General features: G+C 44.9%; 1 protein-coding gene across 1 annotated transcript in view; it reads right to left on the bottom strand.

Moving 5' to 3' along the window:
* Positions 1-1,100: 1,100 nt before the first annotated feature.
* The window catches only part of NUTF2 (nuclear transport factor 2), a 55,415-nt gene continuing 37,224 nt past the window's right edge, over positions 1,101-19,291 (bottom strand). The window contains exons 3-5 of the mRNA XM_044987425.1: positions 17,481-17,552; positions 12,453-12,551; positions 1,101-1,637 (exon numbers count right to left, since the gene is read on the bottom strand). Of these exons, the coding sequence (XP_044843360.1) occupies positions 1,524-1,637; positions 12,453-12,551; positions 17,481-17,552 (285 nt within the window). The 3' untranslated portion in view covers positions 1,101-1,523. The remainder of the gene's footprint in view (positions 1,638-12,452; positions 12,552-17,480; positions 17,553-19,291) is intronic.

Below are 19,291 nucleotides of genomic sequence, written 5' to 3'. Positions count from 1 at the left end.
TGTGATGCTATTTCTAGAGCAGAGAAGCAGTAATAGGAAATTAACAGTCTGCTACTTCTATTCCTAGTTGCCAATTTAAAATTGAGATGAACAGCAAGTTAGAGTAGAACAAAGACAGTGTGGTTAGCACATCAATGAGAGCCCCCAAGGACTGTTTTCAGGAGAGCTCAACTCCCGTTTAGGGACCAAAATACGTGACCAGATTTTCAAGAGAGCTGAGCACACTGGGTACTGAGCTCTCTTGGAAACCTGGCCGTAAGTGTCACAATAGGAGCAGCTGAGTTCTGTGCACTTTTGAAAATCTGGACCCATCAGGTTAGTCAGCCGTAAGTGACATGAATGATGCAATCTATTTAATGTGGCATCTTTTACTATGAAAAATCTAGAAATACTTGAATACAGGAATCCCTTCCCCAATGAAATGCAGCCCCCTCTGGGGTGGCATGCGGTAGCTGACTGGTTTAGAACAGACTTTGAATGCATACCCAATTCAAACCACAGGGCAAGTTTAGAGGCTGAATGTAGTTACTAGGAGTGGGGACTTGACTAGGACATTGGAATTAAATGCAATTTTGAGAAGAGGGGGACACGGAAAAAACCAAAGTTCTATAGGCGCAATTCAGAAAGCTGGAGGCTACATTTCCCAGAGCAGTAGAACACAGACGAACTACGGTTGGCATATTTAGCTGGAAGGACTTAGTGATGATTGACACCATAGCAAGTGTTATGACACATGTAACTAATACATATCGCCATGATTGTCAACTTTGTGCATTACCTTCTGTCCTCCATAAAATAAAGATTAAGAAAAAACTTAAACAACTGAAGTCTGACTTTTTACAGAGCACATGAAAATATGAGCCACAAGCCTCCACCTTTGGCTGCTGAAGGGGGAGGGAGAGAGGAAGAGATCGATGGCCAAGGCATATTTGGACCGATGTTCAGCTGCAAGAGACGTGATGGGAGTGTACAGTTAAAACTAAAGCGTTAGGTGGGTTTTCAGGTTTGTACGTGTTTGCTCAGCCAGGTAGACACAGGAAATCCAAAGAACTGACTACGACTTTATGGTTATGCATTCAACATCCGAGTCATTAAAACAATTTAAACTGTTAAGAAAATCTCATGGTTTTATTTTTGTATAATGTAGCATTGAGACATCTGAACAAATCAGTATCTGGGCTGTACAGGCTGCTGTTCTTTCCTTTCGTTTCTTTGGGTTACTAGAGCAAGTGGTCAGTACATAAAGACACAACCTTTTGCATTATGGATTCTTTCCAAGGCATGCTGGTACAACACACATTTCTCTTGTCAAATGCAGCTAAGTCTAACTTCCAAACATCATGCACAAGAAACTCATCTAGTGACACAACGTAAACTTGGCAGAAGGGCAGGTGATGGATCTTGCTTGCTCGCTCACTGCAGTCTTGCAGGTTTGTGTATGATATTTGGAATGTTCCGTGAGTGTGAATATATCAGTAAAGGAGAGGAGAAAGAGAAAGCACAGGTGCCTTGGGGGTACCAGCTCAGCCGTAGTTGTGCAGTGCTAGCCTGAACATGTCATTGGTGCAAACCCAGGCATCATTGATGTTCTTTAATATAAATATCTGGTGGAATCCTATGATAGGATCTTCGTCAGCCTATGGAGAGAGGGGAAAAAATATTTTAAAAAGATCTTCACTATGCCAAATATATTCAAACACATGTGGAAACAAGATTCACCAGCTGATGCCAGTGATGTCATGCTCTACAATGTACCTTACACCTCCCAACAATACCATTCAGCTTTAAGATAGCCAAGGATTTCTACTCTTAGATGTTCACACCATATTTTTACTCGGTGATGTAGGATTTCCTTAGTGCAGCTTACCTAAAGCCAGTTTCTCTAAAGCCACTGGAGATTTAGCACAGATTTATTATGCTTACAGCAGCATTTGCCTCCTAGAGATAAAGATGCAACTACACTCACACAAACTGGTGGTTTCAGCAGTTCTATTTATTCTGGCCCCAAAGAACAGCCCAGCAGCAAACTGAAATAGTCATTTGGTTAAGTGTAAAAAAGCCATATGAAAGTCAGTGAAGTAATGCATTATGTTAAAATAAACCACAATCTGGTAAGAAGTTAGTTTGTGATGTAACTGCCGTGCCGGGAGCTGGCCTCAGAAGGAAGTTTCCATGGAAGTCAGCAGCAGTAACATGGCCTAAAGATGTAGCACCATGGTGGTTTAGGGAGAAGGTCCCAGAGGGTGGACCACGCGGAGCTGACTGGTTACAAGTTACTAACTCTTTTCTTTGTTTCCAGTTGCTAGTCTACATTAAGAAAAAGCTAAATACGTGAAGTACCATCATAATGTTACTTTCCCACAGGGCTGCCCAGAGGATTCAGGAGGCCTGGGGCAGGGCCGGGTCTTCGGCGGCAATTCTGCGGCAGGTCCCTCTCAGAGGGAAGGACCCGCCACCGAATTATGACGCAGCGGTGGTAGAGCTGCCGCCAATCGTGGCTTTTTTTTCTTTTTTTTTTTTTTTTATTTCCACCTCTTGCGGCGGTGCTTGTACTCACCGGGCGGCGCTCCGAGGCTTCGGCAGCACTTCAGTGGCGGGTCCTTCACTCGCTCCAAGTCTTCCGCTGCACTGAAGGACCTGCCGCCGAAGACCCGGAGCGAGTGAAGTGCCCGCCACCGAAGTGCTGCCAAAAACCCGGAGCGGCTCACGGGACCCCTGCGGCCCTGCTTTCCCATGTAAGCAATTGCTGGAGTTGCCATGGGATGTCCTGGGATGACAAATGAGGTGTTAAGTATCCATGAGGATCTCTATAAGATGTGGTTTACACTAAAATGTTTCAAAAACGCAGATTTGGGGTATTTAATGCCAGGTTATAAATAATCAGTAGCTGAAACTGTTAACTTGGAAGGCACTACGCTCAGCCTACACACAATGCTCTGCCCACCACAACTTCAAGAACTTTGGCTAAGTCTTGCAGTCATGTATACCTGTCTTCAGCAGCACTGCTCCTGACCAGGTTGAGGGGTCACTTCAAGGTGACCCAAGACCCAACTCAGGGCCAAGTGAAGAACCAAACTAGACTGTCCGACTCAAAGCCCATACCACATGCTTTAAGAACTATGTGTTTGTTAGTATGAGATATCTTTGGAACACAAACATGCAAGTGTTTTTCAGAAAGTGACTTAATACAGCTTTAACTAGAGAGGCCAAATGGTTCCCTAAGAATCGATTCCCATCTCACAAGAGATGGAACATTCTGTGGCCTCGTACAAGTGATTTTCATCTCTTCTCCACAGGTTTATAGCCGGGGTTCTCAAACTGGGGGTTGGCACCCCTCAGGGGGTCATGAGGTTATTACGTGGGGGGTCGTGAGCTGTCAGCCTCCACCCCAAACCCTGCTTTGCCTCCAGCATTTACAATGGTGTTAAATATATTAAAAAGTGTTTTTAATTTAGGGGGGGGTCACACTCATAGGCTTGCTGTTTGAAAGGGGTCACCAGTAAAAAAAAAAAAAAAGTTTGAGAACCACTGGTTTAGAGAGATATTTTGGAGCTGCCACAAACAAAAGTTGACACCACTGCTCCATTCTTCAAGTTTTAAGAGTCTGCACCTTCCCCAACCAATAGCCATGGATCAAGAGCATCAGATTAAATTGTTTTGGCAGGTCTGCAACTCGATATTAAATCAAGGATTTTCTATTCTCTTCTTTTTGAGCATCAATAAGCAAGTAAATCTAAAGGGAATTCCACTGGGAATAGCACTGTAATAGCTCTGAAGTTCTGAACAGAGACTTCTTGGCATCAGCACAGTGTGAACACAGAAACTGCTAAACCAGATTAGACCAATGGTCCAGCTAGTCCCATTATTCTGCCTCTGACAATGGCCAGCACCAGACGTTGCAGAGAAAATTGCTAAAAGCCTACAATAATGGAATAATCACCCTTATGGGAAGCATCTCACCTCATTTAGAGATTGGTTTATGCCCTGAAACAGGAGGATTTCTCTCACTCCTAGATTTAACCTGTCAAATATAACCCTGGATTTTCTCATAATTCATACAAATATCTAAACCTTTTATGAATCCTAAACTCTTGCTAGTGCTTGATATTTTGTGGCAAAGAGTTCCGCAGATCTGTTGTGTTCAGTACATAGAGGAGTATTTCTTTAACAGTTTAAAATGCATGCCTTCCAATGCCCTTTGACCCAGAGAACCTGACAAAGGGCTATGAATGAAGCTAAGTGATTACACAGTAAGCCGTAAATTCCATCACTGATAAGAGCTTGTTTATTGGCTTAATTTGGGCTGGGTTTCCATTTCCTAATGGATACTGTTTAGCTGGGATCACCTCTTACCACAGCCATTTAAGCACACTCTTTTGCTTGCCTTCCGGCTTCCCTTGTTTAGTCTGTTGTGCCTTTATTATTGGCTGCATGCTACCTCCATGCTAAGCCATGTATTTTAACAGCAGAGTTGGACTAGTTTCTCTGTGATTCCTCTTTCCAAAGGGAAGTGTCACTATGCTGGATTTTGGTACCTTTTCTCTTTGAGGATGTTGAGCATAGTTACACTGCAGTCACTATTTAATGGTTCAGCCATAGCCCTGATCAACTCCTTCAGAAGTAGCTGTTTCAAAAAATGTAAACTGCTTCTTTAAACCTTTGCTGACCAGACTGACTATAGGAACAGCCATATGGGTCAGACCAATGGTCCATCTAGCCCAGTATCCCATCTTCCAACAGTGGTGAATGTCACAAAGGGAACGAAAGAACAGGAAAATCATCAAGTGAGCCATCCTGTTGTCCAGTCCTGCAACTTATCTAATTCTTTTTTGAACCCAGTCATAGTTTTGGCCTTCACAATATCCCCAGGCTGACTGTGTGTTGTGTAAAGAAGTGCTTCATTTTGTTTGTTTTAAATCTGCTGCCTATTAATTTTATTGGGAGCCCCTGGTTCATGTGTTATGTGAAGGGGTAAATAACACTTCTTTCTTCACTTTCTCCACACCTTGCATGATTTTAGTAATCTCTTTTCCAAACTGAACGGTGCCAGTCTTTTTAATCTCTCCTCATATGGAAGCTGTTCCCTTAATCATTTCTGTTGCCCTTCTCTGTACTTTTCCCATTTCTAATATATCTTTTTTGAGATGGGGTGGCCAGAACTACGTGCAATATTCCAGGTGTCAGTGTAGCACTGATTTATATAGTGACATTATGGTATTTTCTGTCTTATTATCTATCCCTTCCTAATGGTTCCTAACATTCCATTAGCTTGTTGCCCAGGTTATAGAATGAAGTCACCCATTATTACTGCTTTATTTGATTTTTGTTGCCTCCACATTGTACACAGTATTTTTTCTGACCCGGAGGCCATTAGTACACAACTCTAGCAGCATATTTGTATAACTTGGCATTTGCATCTCTGCAGACTTGACTGAATGGGCCTCTTCACTCAAATTCTGTCTCATGTTTTAGGGAGTCTCCTTAGCTACAGTTCTACTCCCACCACCTCTGCATATGTTCCAGGGGCTCTCAAGGTACAGTATACTCCCACCAGCACTGCAGACTAATCTGCCCTTCCTTTTTAGCTGGTTACTAGGTATCACAGTAGCCCACTGATTTTTGGAGACCAACCATGTTTCAGTAATACCATTCAGGTCAGGCGCCTCTTCCACTGCCAGGCATTCCACTTCAGCCCGTCTGCTTTATATGCTTCTTGTATACAGACAGACATTTATCTTTGGTTTTGGCCACCATGCCTATTTTACAGCTTAGCTCTGGCACCCAATTACTGTTCTGGAATGTATCTCTGATCTCATGGTGAAGAATTAAGCTACGTTTACACTACTGACCTTACAGTGGCACAGCTGTACTACTGCAGCTGCGCCTTTGTAAGGTCTCCTGTGTAGCTGCTCTATGCAATGGGGAGGGCGCTCTGCCACTGGCATAATTAAACCACCCACAATAAGCGGCAGTAGCTATGTTGGCAGGAGGGGGGAGGGATAGCTCAGAGGTTTGAGCATTGGCCTGCTAAACCCAGGGTTGTGAGTTCAATCCTTGAGGGGGCCATTTAGGGAACTGGGGTAAAAATCTGTCTGGGGATTGGTCCTACTTTGAGCAGGGGGTTGGACTAGATATCTCCTGAGGTCCCTTCCAACCCTGATACTCTGAGATGCTCTCCCGCCAACATAAAAGCCCCAGTGTGGACAGCGCTGTCAGTAAAACTTACATTGGTCAGGGGTGTGTTTTTTTCCACACTCCTGACTGACAAAAGTTCTACCGACAAAAATGCTAGTGTAGACATAGCCTTAATGTCACAGGTTCTTTCATATTTTCATGTCTTATCTGGCAAGTTTCAAACAATGCTCTAAAGTGTTTACCATGCATCACAAACATCCAAGTTTCCCAAGTGATACAAGCTGCATATTCCCTTTTTCAATTGGACACTTTACATACAGAATTAATTATTCTAAATTCATTCTGTAGTAATCACTTCTAAAACCACACCCCATAAAGGAGCATTTGGAGAACCACATATTGCTTTGAAAATGCACAAGCAACAGCCATGCTACTCAGACACTACAAGACCAATCAAGGTGTAAGAGCAAGCAGAGAGCATGCCTTACTCAGGAAGGAAGGTGAAGACCACCAGAGATGGAGAGAGGGCAGAGGTTAAACGTTGTGGAGGGCTAGCCTGAAGACTTCATTGGTGCACACCCAAGCACCTTGAAAACTTTTCAACAAAAAGGTTTGGTGGAAACCTAGAACTTGGTCATCGTCTGCCTGAGCAGGAGAAAAAAAAGACACGTAACTAGACAGAAACAAGTTCCAAGAACACGGGGTGCCACAGTCATTGCTGGATTTGGCTGAAGCAGGTAGAAACTATGGGCCTCAAATGCTGTCTCCTCTTCCTGTCTGAACAAACAAATGCTCATCAGGGAAGGGAGAAACAGCAAGAAGTGATGGGAACAAAATTAGGATACATGGGAGAATTTAGTTTATCCTTCCCACACTACTTCCAGATGTGTAAAGTAATGACAAAATACTAGCCCAGCTACAAAATCTGCTTGCTCATCCTGACCATCGCAATTACTAAAAACCACTACTGCCCCCAAGATGAGTTTTGAGAGGCTAGTTTAATATCTGTTTAAGAAGTTTTTTGCCAATGAAAGCGTGACTGATGTACTGTTTCTGCTCAGATACAATAAGAATCGAGAGACCCATATCACAATCCTTCTCACACCAGCGCAGTGTCCCTTGAGAGTGGGAAGTAAAAAGCATTCTTACAGAACACTTTGCTGGTCCATCCTCCTCTGTCACATATTCAACGAGATTGTCAGTCTCGTATTCAACGAGATCTAAGGATATGAGGCTAGGTCCATTAAAGGAGACAGCCTCAGAAGCACATGGACAGAAAGGGGAACATCTTATTACTTTTCTAAAGCACTCCGAGGATAACGCGTTCAACAAAATGGAGGTTTTGGGTCTGAAGGATGAGACTTTGAAGCACGCCTAAGGTAGTTAGGAGCACAAGTCCCACTGACATTACTTGGAACCTGTGTTCCTAGTCATCTGGACACATCTGAAGAGCCCAACCAAAACCCACAGCAAGCATGTCTCCTTTGTTAGTCAGCATGTAGCAAACATCTTTCCTTTTGCCCTTCCTGACATTTCGAATGCTTTGTGCCTCACTCAGGCTACTTCAGTGCAGTCTGTGTTTTGGAATGTTTACTAGCAAATGCCTGCACAAAGCAATGAGTGTTTAAAAGCCAATAACAGGTTTGGAAATTTTTGCACTAGTCTCCATGGTGCTTGTAAGTATTTGGCATTATGGTCCTATGTACTAGATTAGGAGCCAGGAGAACTGGGTTCTTTTGCTGGCTCTGTCGCTGATCTGTTCTATGACTTTAGCAAAGTCACTTCCGTTCTGTGCTTCAGCTTCTCCCTCTAAAGTGGAAAGCATGATATTTTCCCTCTCTGTAGGATGCTTTGAGATCTACGGATCAGTGCTGTTTAGGAGCTAAATGTTTTTCAGAAGTTAAAGATTACATCTAAATAGCTGGACGCTTGCAGCCCTCTGGCTTTGTTACTGCTGTTTTGGTAAGATCTGAGTATCAGTAATGCCACTGCTAAATTCACAGACTGATTCCAGTCGACTGTCTGTTTTTCAGGACTAACACAAGGATATTACAGTGCATCAGTTTCAAATGTGTGCGTATTCATAAGTCTTCTGTCCACATGTGACAGCTAACCAGATGGATGGATGGACAGGACAAAAGGGGGGGAATAGCTCAGTGGTTTGAGCATTGGCCTGCTAAACCCAGGGTTGTGAGTTCAATCCTTGAGGGGGGCACTTAGGGATCTGGGGCAAAAATCAGCACTTGGTCCTTTTAGTGAAGGCAGGGGGCTGGACTCGATGACCTTTGAAGGTCCCTTCCAGTTCTAAGACATAGGTATATATCCTATTATTATTAATTTATTTATTATTAGCATCTCCTTTACTAGAAGAGTCAGTTTGCTAAGCTTCAGTGTAACAAGCACTGATGAGGATTTTCCTTCATGCTAAGCAGAGGCAAATGGAATTCCAGTGACACACAGCACATTCAAGGCAGAAGCCAAGGCCAGCCATCACTGTGTCCATTCAGACCATGGGTCCAATTGTAACATCTGGTGCCAACATGAGCCCCAAAATGCTAAACCAGGCACATTTAAACATAGGAGCCCAAGTCTGAAGACTAAGCTGTCTGCCTCATAGAATCATAGAAGATTAGGGTTGGAAGGGACCTCAGAAGGTCATCTAGTCCAACCTCCTGCTCAAAGCAGAACCAATCCCCAGAAAGATTTTCCTGCTTCTGTACCCGACACCAACAGAAATGCAAGAAAGGTGCAGACCCTTTGCTACAAGCTACATTAATGGTTTGACTCACTTCACAGATAAGGAAAAAAAGGATGATCCAGTGCTACACCACATGGTGACAGACAGCTGGCAAATGCTTTGTATACGTGAGCAGTGTATATCTGTCTAATAACCACATGCACTGTCCCGTGATCCCTGCAATACTTTGTCTTGACTTGCCAAGTTGTACTTTTCATAGAAGGAAAAGAAGTTAAAGATAAGTAGGATCTATGGCAGGGGTAGTCAATAGGCAGCCAGTGGGCCAGATCCAGACAGCCAGATGCTTTTGAACCGACCGTGACATCTTTTTATTTACTTATTTTCATCATTATTGGTTTTGTATTATTTTCTCTGGAGTCTGCACTTTGAAAATACCTTGACCAAGAAATGTGGACCTTGACAAAAAAGAATTGATTACCCTAATCTATAGCATCAAAAAGTGGTGTATGTGATAGGTCCTAGACTGCATTGTCCACGGTGAGGTCCATCCTACTGCAGAACCAGAAACCTAACAGTTTACAAAGCCAATTCTTAAGGAGATTAAGGGCAGGACCCCACAGCCACAGGATTTACCTGCAAATACATCCGTTGCTGCAGAATTGTGATCCACTTTAAAAAAAATCCTACCCTTTATGGCAGGGGTCCCCAACGCGGTGCCTGTGGATGTCATGGCGCCCGCCAGGGCATCTAAGTGTGCCCGCGTACTGGCCGGCAGACAAGCATCCGCCGAAATGCCGCCAACAAGTAGTGTCATCCAGGTGTCGCTGCCAAAATACCACCGAAAAACAGCAGCATTTCGGCGGCGACACCTCTGGATGACGCTACTTGTCGGCGGATGCTCATCCGCCGCCACGGTCCTCCGTGGCTCGTCAGACGAAAAAGGTTGGGGACCACTGCTTTATGGCGATGAAGCTAAACTTGAAAGCATGAATGGTGTAACTACTGCAGCTTCCTCTGCCCGAGATGGCAGAGACCCTGAAAGTGCCTCAGATATGGACGGCCCCCAGTCACCTCAACTAGGGCCCCATGCTAAGAGTCTGAGATAGTCAAATTTAGTATTCCCCCTTCACCACCACCTCCCCGCCCAAAGAGAGAGACACGGAATTCAGCATTTTTGCCATGGAATAGTTATTTGCTGCAGCCAGGTGCCTGACATCTCGCTCTACAGTTTTCCTCACTGGGGTTAAGTTCATTGTTTCTACTGCATGTTCACAGCACCGTCTCATGGAACCAAGCTGCAGAGGCTAGTGGACCAGAGCTGGAGTCCAGTTTGCAGCTAGGGACCCAGAAGTATAGGTTGGCCAGCTGGGCTACCTCTAGAACAGTGCAGCAGCCAAGGCTTGGGAGCCAGGGAGATGAACTTCTGAGGTCAGCTCCACGTTTGTCTCCCAGCCCCGCATGAGAGGGAAGCGGTTCTGAACAGGACTGCCTGGGCAGTTGGAGAAGCAAAGGCCTAGGCTACCTGGAGAATGCAGGGAAAAGCACACCCTTGAAAATAATCAATGAGAATTTTCACTGATGAGCCACAGCTTGGGGGAGGGAGAAGAGGGGGCATGATGGAAACAGGACAGACAAGGGGACATAGACTGAAATGCAAAGGGGTAATTTGTGATGGTACAATGTAGTTGTTACTGCCATTTACTATCTGGGCTCCGATTATAGGGTAATTCTTGGTCTTCACTAGAAGAGGAAGACCTGTAGTTTAAGGTTTCAATAATGTCCAGAAGCAGGAGGTGTGAGGCCAAGAGCTGCTCTTCCCCACTACCCAACGTGAGCAGGTTGGGCAGATCAGCTCCTTTGGGGGCTCCAGGGGATTTAAATCACTCCGATCCAGCCTGACTCCTTAGTCCATCCCAGATTCTCCTGGAGGTTTGATGACAAGAACACGCTGTTTCCAGAGCCATCTGAAGGACTAATCGTTGACAGTATTCCATGAAGGAAACTGGAGCATGCTAGCCAGAAGCTGGATAGGTGTCATGGCTGCATGACACTCTCACAGGACCCAACATGCTTCTGGCACACCTCACTGAGTGTTAATGCAAGTTTAAGATTTCCCAGTAAAGGGCAAGTCCTGGCTTTGGCTAGTTTCTTATAAGGAGCTTTGTGGCCTCAAGGACAAGGCAGCTCTTATTCTAAACAAGAAACCCAACAAATCCTCTCAATCTATGGTCTTCAGGCCTTTGGAAGCACAGCGGTTCCCCCTGAGAGGTGGAGGACCAAAATGACGTTGATTTAGTTCACCAGCACAGCAAAGGTGACAATGTATACATTGTGTGTTCAGGGCAAACTGAAGCCATATAGGTAAAAATAATCTGGAGTAGCATTCCCTCTAATTTTTCCCACTCATGTGCGGAATGCGTTTTGTTATGTGCACCAATATGGAGGTGGTGTGAGACAAATCACCTCCATATTGGTGCACGTAACAAAATTAATGGGAGGGGGAGGGACGAGAGGACCCCCACTCCCACCCCCCCCAGCCCTTTCCAAAAGACTCCCCCCAGCCCTTTCCCTGCTGGCAGGGCACAGAGCTCCAGGGGAGGGGCCCCCCTCACCCCTCCACCAACAGTGAGCAAGCAAGCTCCCGGAGCCAGGGGAGAGGCCCGTGGCAGCCCTGCACTCCCCAATTTGCTCCCCTCCCGAGTCCCCGCCCACCTCCTACCTCTCTCCTCTCCAGGCCCCTGCTGCACGGCCCTTTACAGCCTACCGCGCGGCCATGCAGCTTAGAGGGAACTTAGATCTGGAGTAGCTTCAAGAGAAGGGATCTCCAATGCTAGATGGCATGAGCTCACTCAGACAATATTACCATTCCTGAATCAATTTTGGCCAGAAAGAGGCAGAACAGGATTGCAATAACTCAGATGCAATCCCCGGGGATTTTACCCAAGTGCCGTATCAGTCAGCCCTACTCTTCCCATACTACGGCTGACTAACCTTAACCCAGCTGCCTGCACAGAAATGGAATAGCCAGGCTCCATTCCAAGGACTGTCAACTAATATGAAGGACTACTGGACTGTCCTTGCACTTCCATGGACCACCTGTACCAGAGGGCAGATGGAAGCATCACAGCTTGCACCGCTAAACTGTATGAACAAGGTAACCAAATTTACACCTTCCTGAAGAATTATGACCCAAACTGCCATTAAACAGAAACTGTATCAGTTAAGACAGTGGTTCTCAACCCTCAGTATTGGATGTGGCCCACATATCACATTGTGGGCCGTATATGTGGTCCATAATGGTAACTAGGTTGAGAACCATTGTGTTAAGACCTTTACTGCAGCAATGACCTCAGTGTGAACGAGAACAGCAGTACATCTAAAAGGCCAAACCAAAGAAGTGATGCTTCACATGACATTGTTGAGGTGCAGTGGTTTTATGAAGGGCTTTTAATCTAGCATGGCAAGCAGTCTCTCTTGGAAATGTCCTACACCAGAAGCATGACACCCCAGTGTAGGCATTAACAGGTGCCTCCAAGGTACATAAGCTGTTTTACAAACATCCTGAAGAAAACTTTAGGACATTAGCGTTTGTTTCTCTGTAATGGAAAGGAGAGTTTACCTTGAGTTGTCCCACAACCATACTGAGTATACAACTGTCAGGCGTGGGCTGGTGGTCTTGTGATGTGATGCTGTGCTGTATTTTTTGAAAAGGAAGGCTCTGCAATGAGAAGGAAAAGAACAGGGTGAGCAGATAGGAAGTGTTCCCCTCCTCAGAATTTATTATACAATACACGTTTCATGTAGGAAATCACTTAAGTGCAGTGGCATAAGAAGCTGAACTAGTTTGGAAATAGACACAAGTTTACATTCTCAGTGCCACAGAAAGATGCAGGTGGTCAGCAGAAAAACACAGGCGCTCAGTTCAAGACTTTCTACTAAAGAACAAAATTAATTTTACAGATAAACAAATACTCCATAAGCCCCATCTCAAAGTGCAAGTCAGATTTAGCAGCTACCCTTTTAATGAAAAACACCTTCTCTCTGGCGTGACAACCTGGACTTGTTCCTTCCAGCCCTGTGAAATGCTGCAAGAAATCTTCACCAGAGAGGCCCTTATAATTATGTTATTGTAGGTTCTCATCGCAGAGTCCCCATTCTCTTCTCCCTTTCTGTACTCCACTTTCTAGCATCTTCACTCCTCTTATCTGTCCTCCTCAGTTATTTCAGACACATGGATATGACGGCAAGCTAAATTCAGCTAGGTTGACCACAATCAGCTAACCCATTTTTAAAGGCGTTGAGCCCTGTCTCCACCAGCTGCTAAGCAGTGCTTAAAAAGCCCTCCCCTTTTTTCTTAATTTAACTAGACAGCGCCTTATGGTCGCTTCATAAATGAAGTGAAGCTCTGTTCAATATGAACTTTCATGCTCGTCAGAACTGCATTTGAAACAAAAGCTGTGCTAATATCACTGAGGCAGGTGGCATGCAATTTGAGATCCAAGACCCACAGCCCTGCCAGTAAAGACCACAAACTTTTACTTTCTCATCAGTATAGTGGCTGCCAGCAGAGGGCTCAGAAATGTCAAGTTTAGTCAAATGTACCTGTAGGGAGAGCGTCTCGGTTTCTACATGGGAGGAAATGCTTCCCTTATACTTTGGAAACTGGTGCTTTCTTTTAATATAGTCTGGTTCAGTAAGCACCTCACATGTGAACAGCTGATGAGCACTGGATTTGAGAGAAAAGTTGGGCATGACAATTATATTGTTGGTCTGCAGAAGGGAATAGTCTATCTATAGCTAATGCAGCAGGTTTATTAAGTTCAGCATCATACACAGAACATCTTTGAGGGCACAACAAAAAGCAGCATTTAGTAGCAGGCCAACGAACGCCCTTGTTGGTGGCAGTGAATTTGTGCACCCAATGCGTGGCAGAGACTCTAGAGAGTAGATGTTTGCCATATTGGTGATAATGTGGCTGCCTGACACCAAGTGCCATGGTTAGGTTAGGCAGGACATTCATTCAAACCCCCTTGCCCATTCTCCTCTGAGCCTCACTTTCTGATATATTTCCCCAGGCTGAATCGCTGAGATTTTAGCAGAACCTTGCTTGCTTTGCAATGTCCCATAGCTCCTCACCTGGCCACAGACCTAGTGGCTGCTAAGAAAATTTGCAGGAGGTGGATTGAAGGGGTTTCACTGTAAGATGCCATCTGAGTTTATTTTGGTTGCTGCTCCGCTTATATGCGCTGCTGTCTTTTTAGCACAAGTGGTCCTATGTGTGGTTATGTGCTTTTCACTTACAAAAATAAAGATTTTAAATAAAAAAAACCTTCCTTCAGAAATGCAAGAGACGAATCATAAGATTATTCTGTGAGTTACAGCAATAGACAAGGATTCAGGAGATCTGCATTCAGTTCTTAGCTCTGCCAGACTTCCTGTGACACCCTGGGCAAGTCCCTTATCTCTGTGCCTGGGGCTATGGCTTCACGGTCTTGTTTAGAGTTAGTCATCTCCATGTAAAAAAAACCAACACTCCTTTTTTGCAATGAAGATACAGCCTTCAGTTTTGAGCTGTAAAATGGGGATAACACTACTTCTCTTCTCCCACCTTGTTTTTATTTAAACTGCAAACTATTTGTAGCAGGCACTGTCTCACTGTGCGTCTGCCACTGGGGCCCTGATCCTGGGAGGCGCCTCTAGGAGCTACAGATAAAAGAGTCACAATGAATACTGCTAGCCTTCTCATCAAGGGAACTTTAACTCCACATATCCTGGTGTGCCACCATTCCAGTTCTGGGAATAAAACTCTTGAGGGACACAGCTCAGTGATTTTTGGCAGACACTGCCTATATCGTTTTAGACTGGGTCCAGGGGAATCAGCCAAGGAAGGCTCTGCGCTCACAGCTGTTGAAATCTCAGATCAGCACCACTTTCCATAACTCGCCTGCGTAATGGTGTGTTGAAGGAGGCGGGAGAAGAGGTTAAATCACTGAGCCTCTGATTCCCTGAGCTCTTCCTTGAGAAGCCAGAGCCCAACTTCTGCCTCTCCCTCATTGAATCAGGCAGGGAAACTCCCCTGCAATGATGCTCACAAGAAACCTCTATATTTTCATATGCAAGAAAGGTCAGTCAACGGGCCCAGGTTTTAAATGCCAGTTGTCCGAGTGTCTGGCGATCACAGTCACTTGTCTGGCCTAAATTTTTAGCTTGCCTGGGGATGCCTCCTAGACTGGTCTTCCTGCTCCTACCTGGGGAGCCATCCTGCCTTTCCTTTCCAGTCGGACAAGGGAACACCGGGTAAACAGAGGCAGTTTTGTTTTGAATTGGAGAGTTCAAACAGTATAGGCTAGAACTGACACGAATACTTCCCAGATTGAAATTTAGTGTTTGAACAACACTCATCAGCATGGCCACATTCAATTTAACACGAATCCAAGAGAGAACTCCAGAGCCACCTGTAGCAGGCTGAACACCGGCTCCAGCCCTGAAGGGGTTGGAAAAGCCCTGCAGAGGGCTGGGGCTGTGGAAGGGAGCAAAACCCTGGCTGACTGGGGGAAGTGGCTGCAGCTGGGGCCATGCCCCAAACTGAGCAACTGGGCCTTATAAGGCGGCCAGGGCAGCTGGAAGCTCAGGAGTGTCACTCTGACTGGAGGGAGAGACAGGCCTGGCTGCTGGGGAACTCACTTGGGGACCTAGAGTGAGGCAGGGCTGGGGAAAGGCCTTAGGGACTGGGAAGCCCCAGGCCAGCAACTCCCCAGGCTGCGGGGCCTGGTCCTAGGCCCACCTAGGTACTGGGCTTGCAGAGGGGCAGCCTGAGGGTGGGTAAAGGCAGCCAGGCCAAACCCCTTGTTGCTTGTGATGATTGGCTGGTAGACTGCAGTCCGCCCCAGGGCACGGGGGCTAGACGGTGACTGGCAGTAGCCACGACTGAGGCGACGTGGGGATAGGGGGTGGGGGTTCCCCTGGGTGGGGAGACCCAGAGAGAGTGGGGTAGTACCCAAGACAAGGGCTCCAGGAGGGACACAAGGGCCAATGACAGGCGGGACACCTGGACTGCAGAGGGCGCTCCGACGACTGGTGACCTAATTCCCTAGACAACAACCAGGTGGCGCCGCAGGGGTAAATCCACTCCCTTCCACACCCTTTGAAAAATGGCATGTCTATGAAAGCACTGCTGCGGGTCCACCAGGTCTGTTGAGCTATCATACAGCAAAGCCATCTAAGGTGAGAAATTTGGGCTGGAGGTGGAATTGTCAGCTCCAATAGCTGCTGAAGTTCACCTTGTTTTTCAAGAGACCAGCTTTTCTAGAGCAACCCACAGCAATAAAACAAAAAACCGCACCCAAATCCCAGACAGTGGAAAACCTCCTCAAGCTTCCGCTGCTCAGAACAGAATCACCCTACCAAGCCTGGATTCTCATGGATGCAGACACATGCTAGGTCCTCCTCAGATAAGCTCTTTGGGAGAAGGGATTTTTAATCCAGGAACTCCTAAAGCTTGAAACTGGGCTGCCTTCCCCATCTCTATTTCCTGTACATTCAAGTACAAATATCCTTCATATGTGCTTCCAACTCCATTGTAGGAGGTCAACAACCAAAGACTATTTCTTGAAGAAATGTCTTCCTTTCTAGAAGATGAGGTTGCAGAGTCTTCTGGAGAGTTGTAGAGTAAAGAGAGTCCCACAATAGCAGGACTGTGCAGCACAATCTCTAGAGGAACAGGAGTTTATGCACTTATAGGCCTTGTATGTGCTAAATTAACTGCATGAGCCACCTTGCAAAACAGAAATTAAGAGATTATGGGGAGAATTAACAGCCCACTCTCTGTAGTAAGAAACTGGGATTTTTAGGATTTCAAAGCTCTATTTTCTGGAGAGAATTAACTCCAGAAACTGACAAAACTGGGAGACTGTCTGCAGACTTTAGAGATGTACTAGGGAACTTGGTTTTCACTTGACAAGAGAATTACATGTTATCTGTTAGCAGCAGCAGCAGGTACTTTCATGCCAAACATGGATGTTTAGCATTGATTCTGCATCTCTGCAGGCCCTTGATTCACTAGAAGCCAGCAGTGTCTCCAAGGGACAGCAGAGTGTCTCTAGAGTTGTGCGTTGCAAAGGACACTGGAAATCCACGTCCCATAAAAGCAATATTTGAACACAGAGTCATCACCTCTGAGTAAGCAACAGAACTACAGAATCTTGTCCCATTAATAATGTCCCAGCCAGCCCAAGAAGCGAATATGTCAATGCTGCGAGTCTCAACTAGTGGACTGCACGGAGTGTTTTCTAATAACTTGCATCAGAGAAAGAGCCAAGGAAAGAATACATTCAGTGAGGTGAATACCCCATACAGCCCAATGAGAGAGAATCCTGTGACAGAAGAGAAATTTGAACCTGACTTATGCAATAGCTCAGAAGTGGAACGGTTTCCCTACACAGAGTGCTAGGGAACATGTTCTAAAGTTCCTAAGTGACTCAGGAGCCTAAGACCCATTTTCAAAGTTTAGGTTCTCAGTCACTTCTGAACATGTGATTTAGACACTTTTGAAAATGTTACCTTCCCTGTGAGAAGCAAAACAATTTAGATCTTTAGAGCAGTTTCCCAAAACATTTTGTTTAGAAAAAAAAACATTGCATGGACTTACGGAGAGTTTTTCAACTATAGCTGTTTTGCCCTGGCATTGCTGCCCTTCCCAGGTAAGGCATGATGCATCAATCTGAAACAAGCAAAACAAATTTGGTCACAGCCTGCTTGGGAAAGTAAATAAACTAATTCTCTTCAATAACGCCAGCAAGGGCAGACTTACCAATGCTATGCATGCACACAGATTTATCAGAGCTCAAACTGGCTACACTCAGCTTCCCTAGGAAAAGTGAGGCATGTAACTGTTTGCATGGTTCTCTACAGAGCAATGAATTATGTTATGTCAATTACACACTTGCACTGCCTCTTGTAGCTAGCTCAATGGATTGCCAGGACTGTTAATAAGGGTAGGAGTCACTACTGGCTGCCAAGGGTACAAGGTAAGGAAATTAGTTACCTAAAGGGAGAGGGGAAAAAACAAATGCAGACGAAGCAATACAAGTAGTAATTGGTTTTTCCTGGTGGTCTGTGGGATTGGGTAATGACGACACTTCATAATCAGAATATATCGGTCAAAAAAGCTGCTTCAATTGTGTCAGAGCAGGTGGTGTTTTTTTCTGGAAACTAAAGGAGGACAGGAAGAGAAGTAAAGGACATCAGACACACCCGGAACAGATGGTGAGCATGAAGAATTTATGCTAACAAATCTGGTACAATTACTTACAGAAAAGTAGAGATTAGAAATAGACACGTCTTTCAGGGCCCCCAGTTCATTTCAGGAAAAGGCAGAAAACTTTCTAGAGAACCATTCTAAAACTTCATCCAGTCTGGTTTTCAAGTGATTCAGACAGCTTCCATTTTTGAGCCCTTCTAGGCAGTAAGAGGCAAGAAGCCTGCCCTATCTGTGGTCCACTAAAGCTGCTTACTATGAGCACCAGAACAAATGGCCACTAGAAGTTTGTTCTGACTGCATCCTCTGAAACCATCTCCTGTCAGACCAAGGCAATGGCTACACTAGGAGGTTACAGTGGCGCAGCTGAGCTGCTGTAAGATCTCTAGTGTAGCCACTCTAAACCAACAGGAGAGAGCTCTTCCATCGACTTAATTAATCCACCCCCAATGAGCAACGATAGCTGTGTCGGCGGGAGAAGCTCTTCCTCTGACATGGCACTGTCCACACCGGCACTTGGGTCAGTGTAATTACATCACTCCGAGGGTGGCTTATTTACACCCGAGTGACGTAAGTTATACCAACATAAGTAGTAGTGTAGACATAGCCCAATAAACTGGATTCTCTGAAGCATGAGCATTAAAAATCACATCATCTTCCTTTAAAAAAATAAATAAATCTTGATTTAACTGAGCTTTACGAAGCCAAAACCTAATTGGAAATTTTGCACTATTGCAATTTTTATGTTTATAATCAACTGAATTATAAGTGCAGTTTTTTTAAGCAGTTTTCAGTGTCATTAATGGTAGGATTTCTTGTCTGAAGCCCACAAGAAACTGGAACATTAAAACTATATTTATTCAAAACTTCTTATAAATCCATAATGGTATAATATCAGTGTGTCTACAAAAAGCTTGCAATTTTAACACAAAAAAATTGTTTAGCACTTCAAAACAAAGTTCAAATTTGTGAAAGCTTTCTGTGAACACACACACACACAGTTTTATCATTATTAATTTCATAATGCAACATTTTAAACAAAATTACAATCCAGGATACAAAATCGTAATTTAGTTACCTGAGAGTCCCATTATTCAAACTGACTGAAGGTGCTTTAAAGGCTTTCAGAATTTAAATGCTCAATAAGGTAATAAGGTAAGTCAGCTTTGTAGACCTATCTGTTCTCCAGCAAATATCTGATT

The sequence above is a fragment of the Mauremys mutica genome, chromosome 14 (genome assembly GCF_020497125.1).
Source record: "Mauremys mutica isolate MM-2020 ecotype Southern chromosome 14, ASM2049712v1, whole genome shotgun sequence".
In the NCBI taxonomy this organism is placed as follows: domain Eukaryota; kingdom Metazoa; phylum Chordata; order Testudines; family Geoemydidae; genus Mauremys; species Mauremys mutica.
Note: the sequence above shows the minus strand (reverse complement) of the source record. Positions and strands in the feature narration are given on the sequence as shown.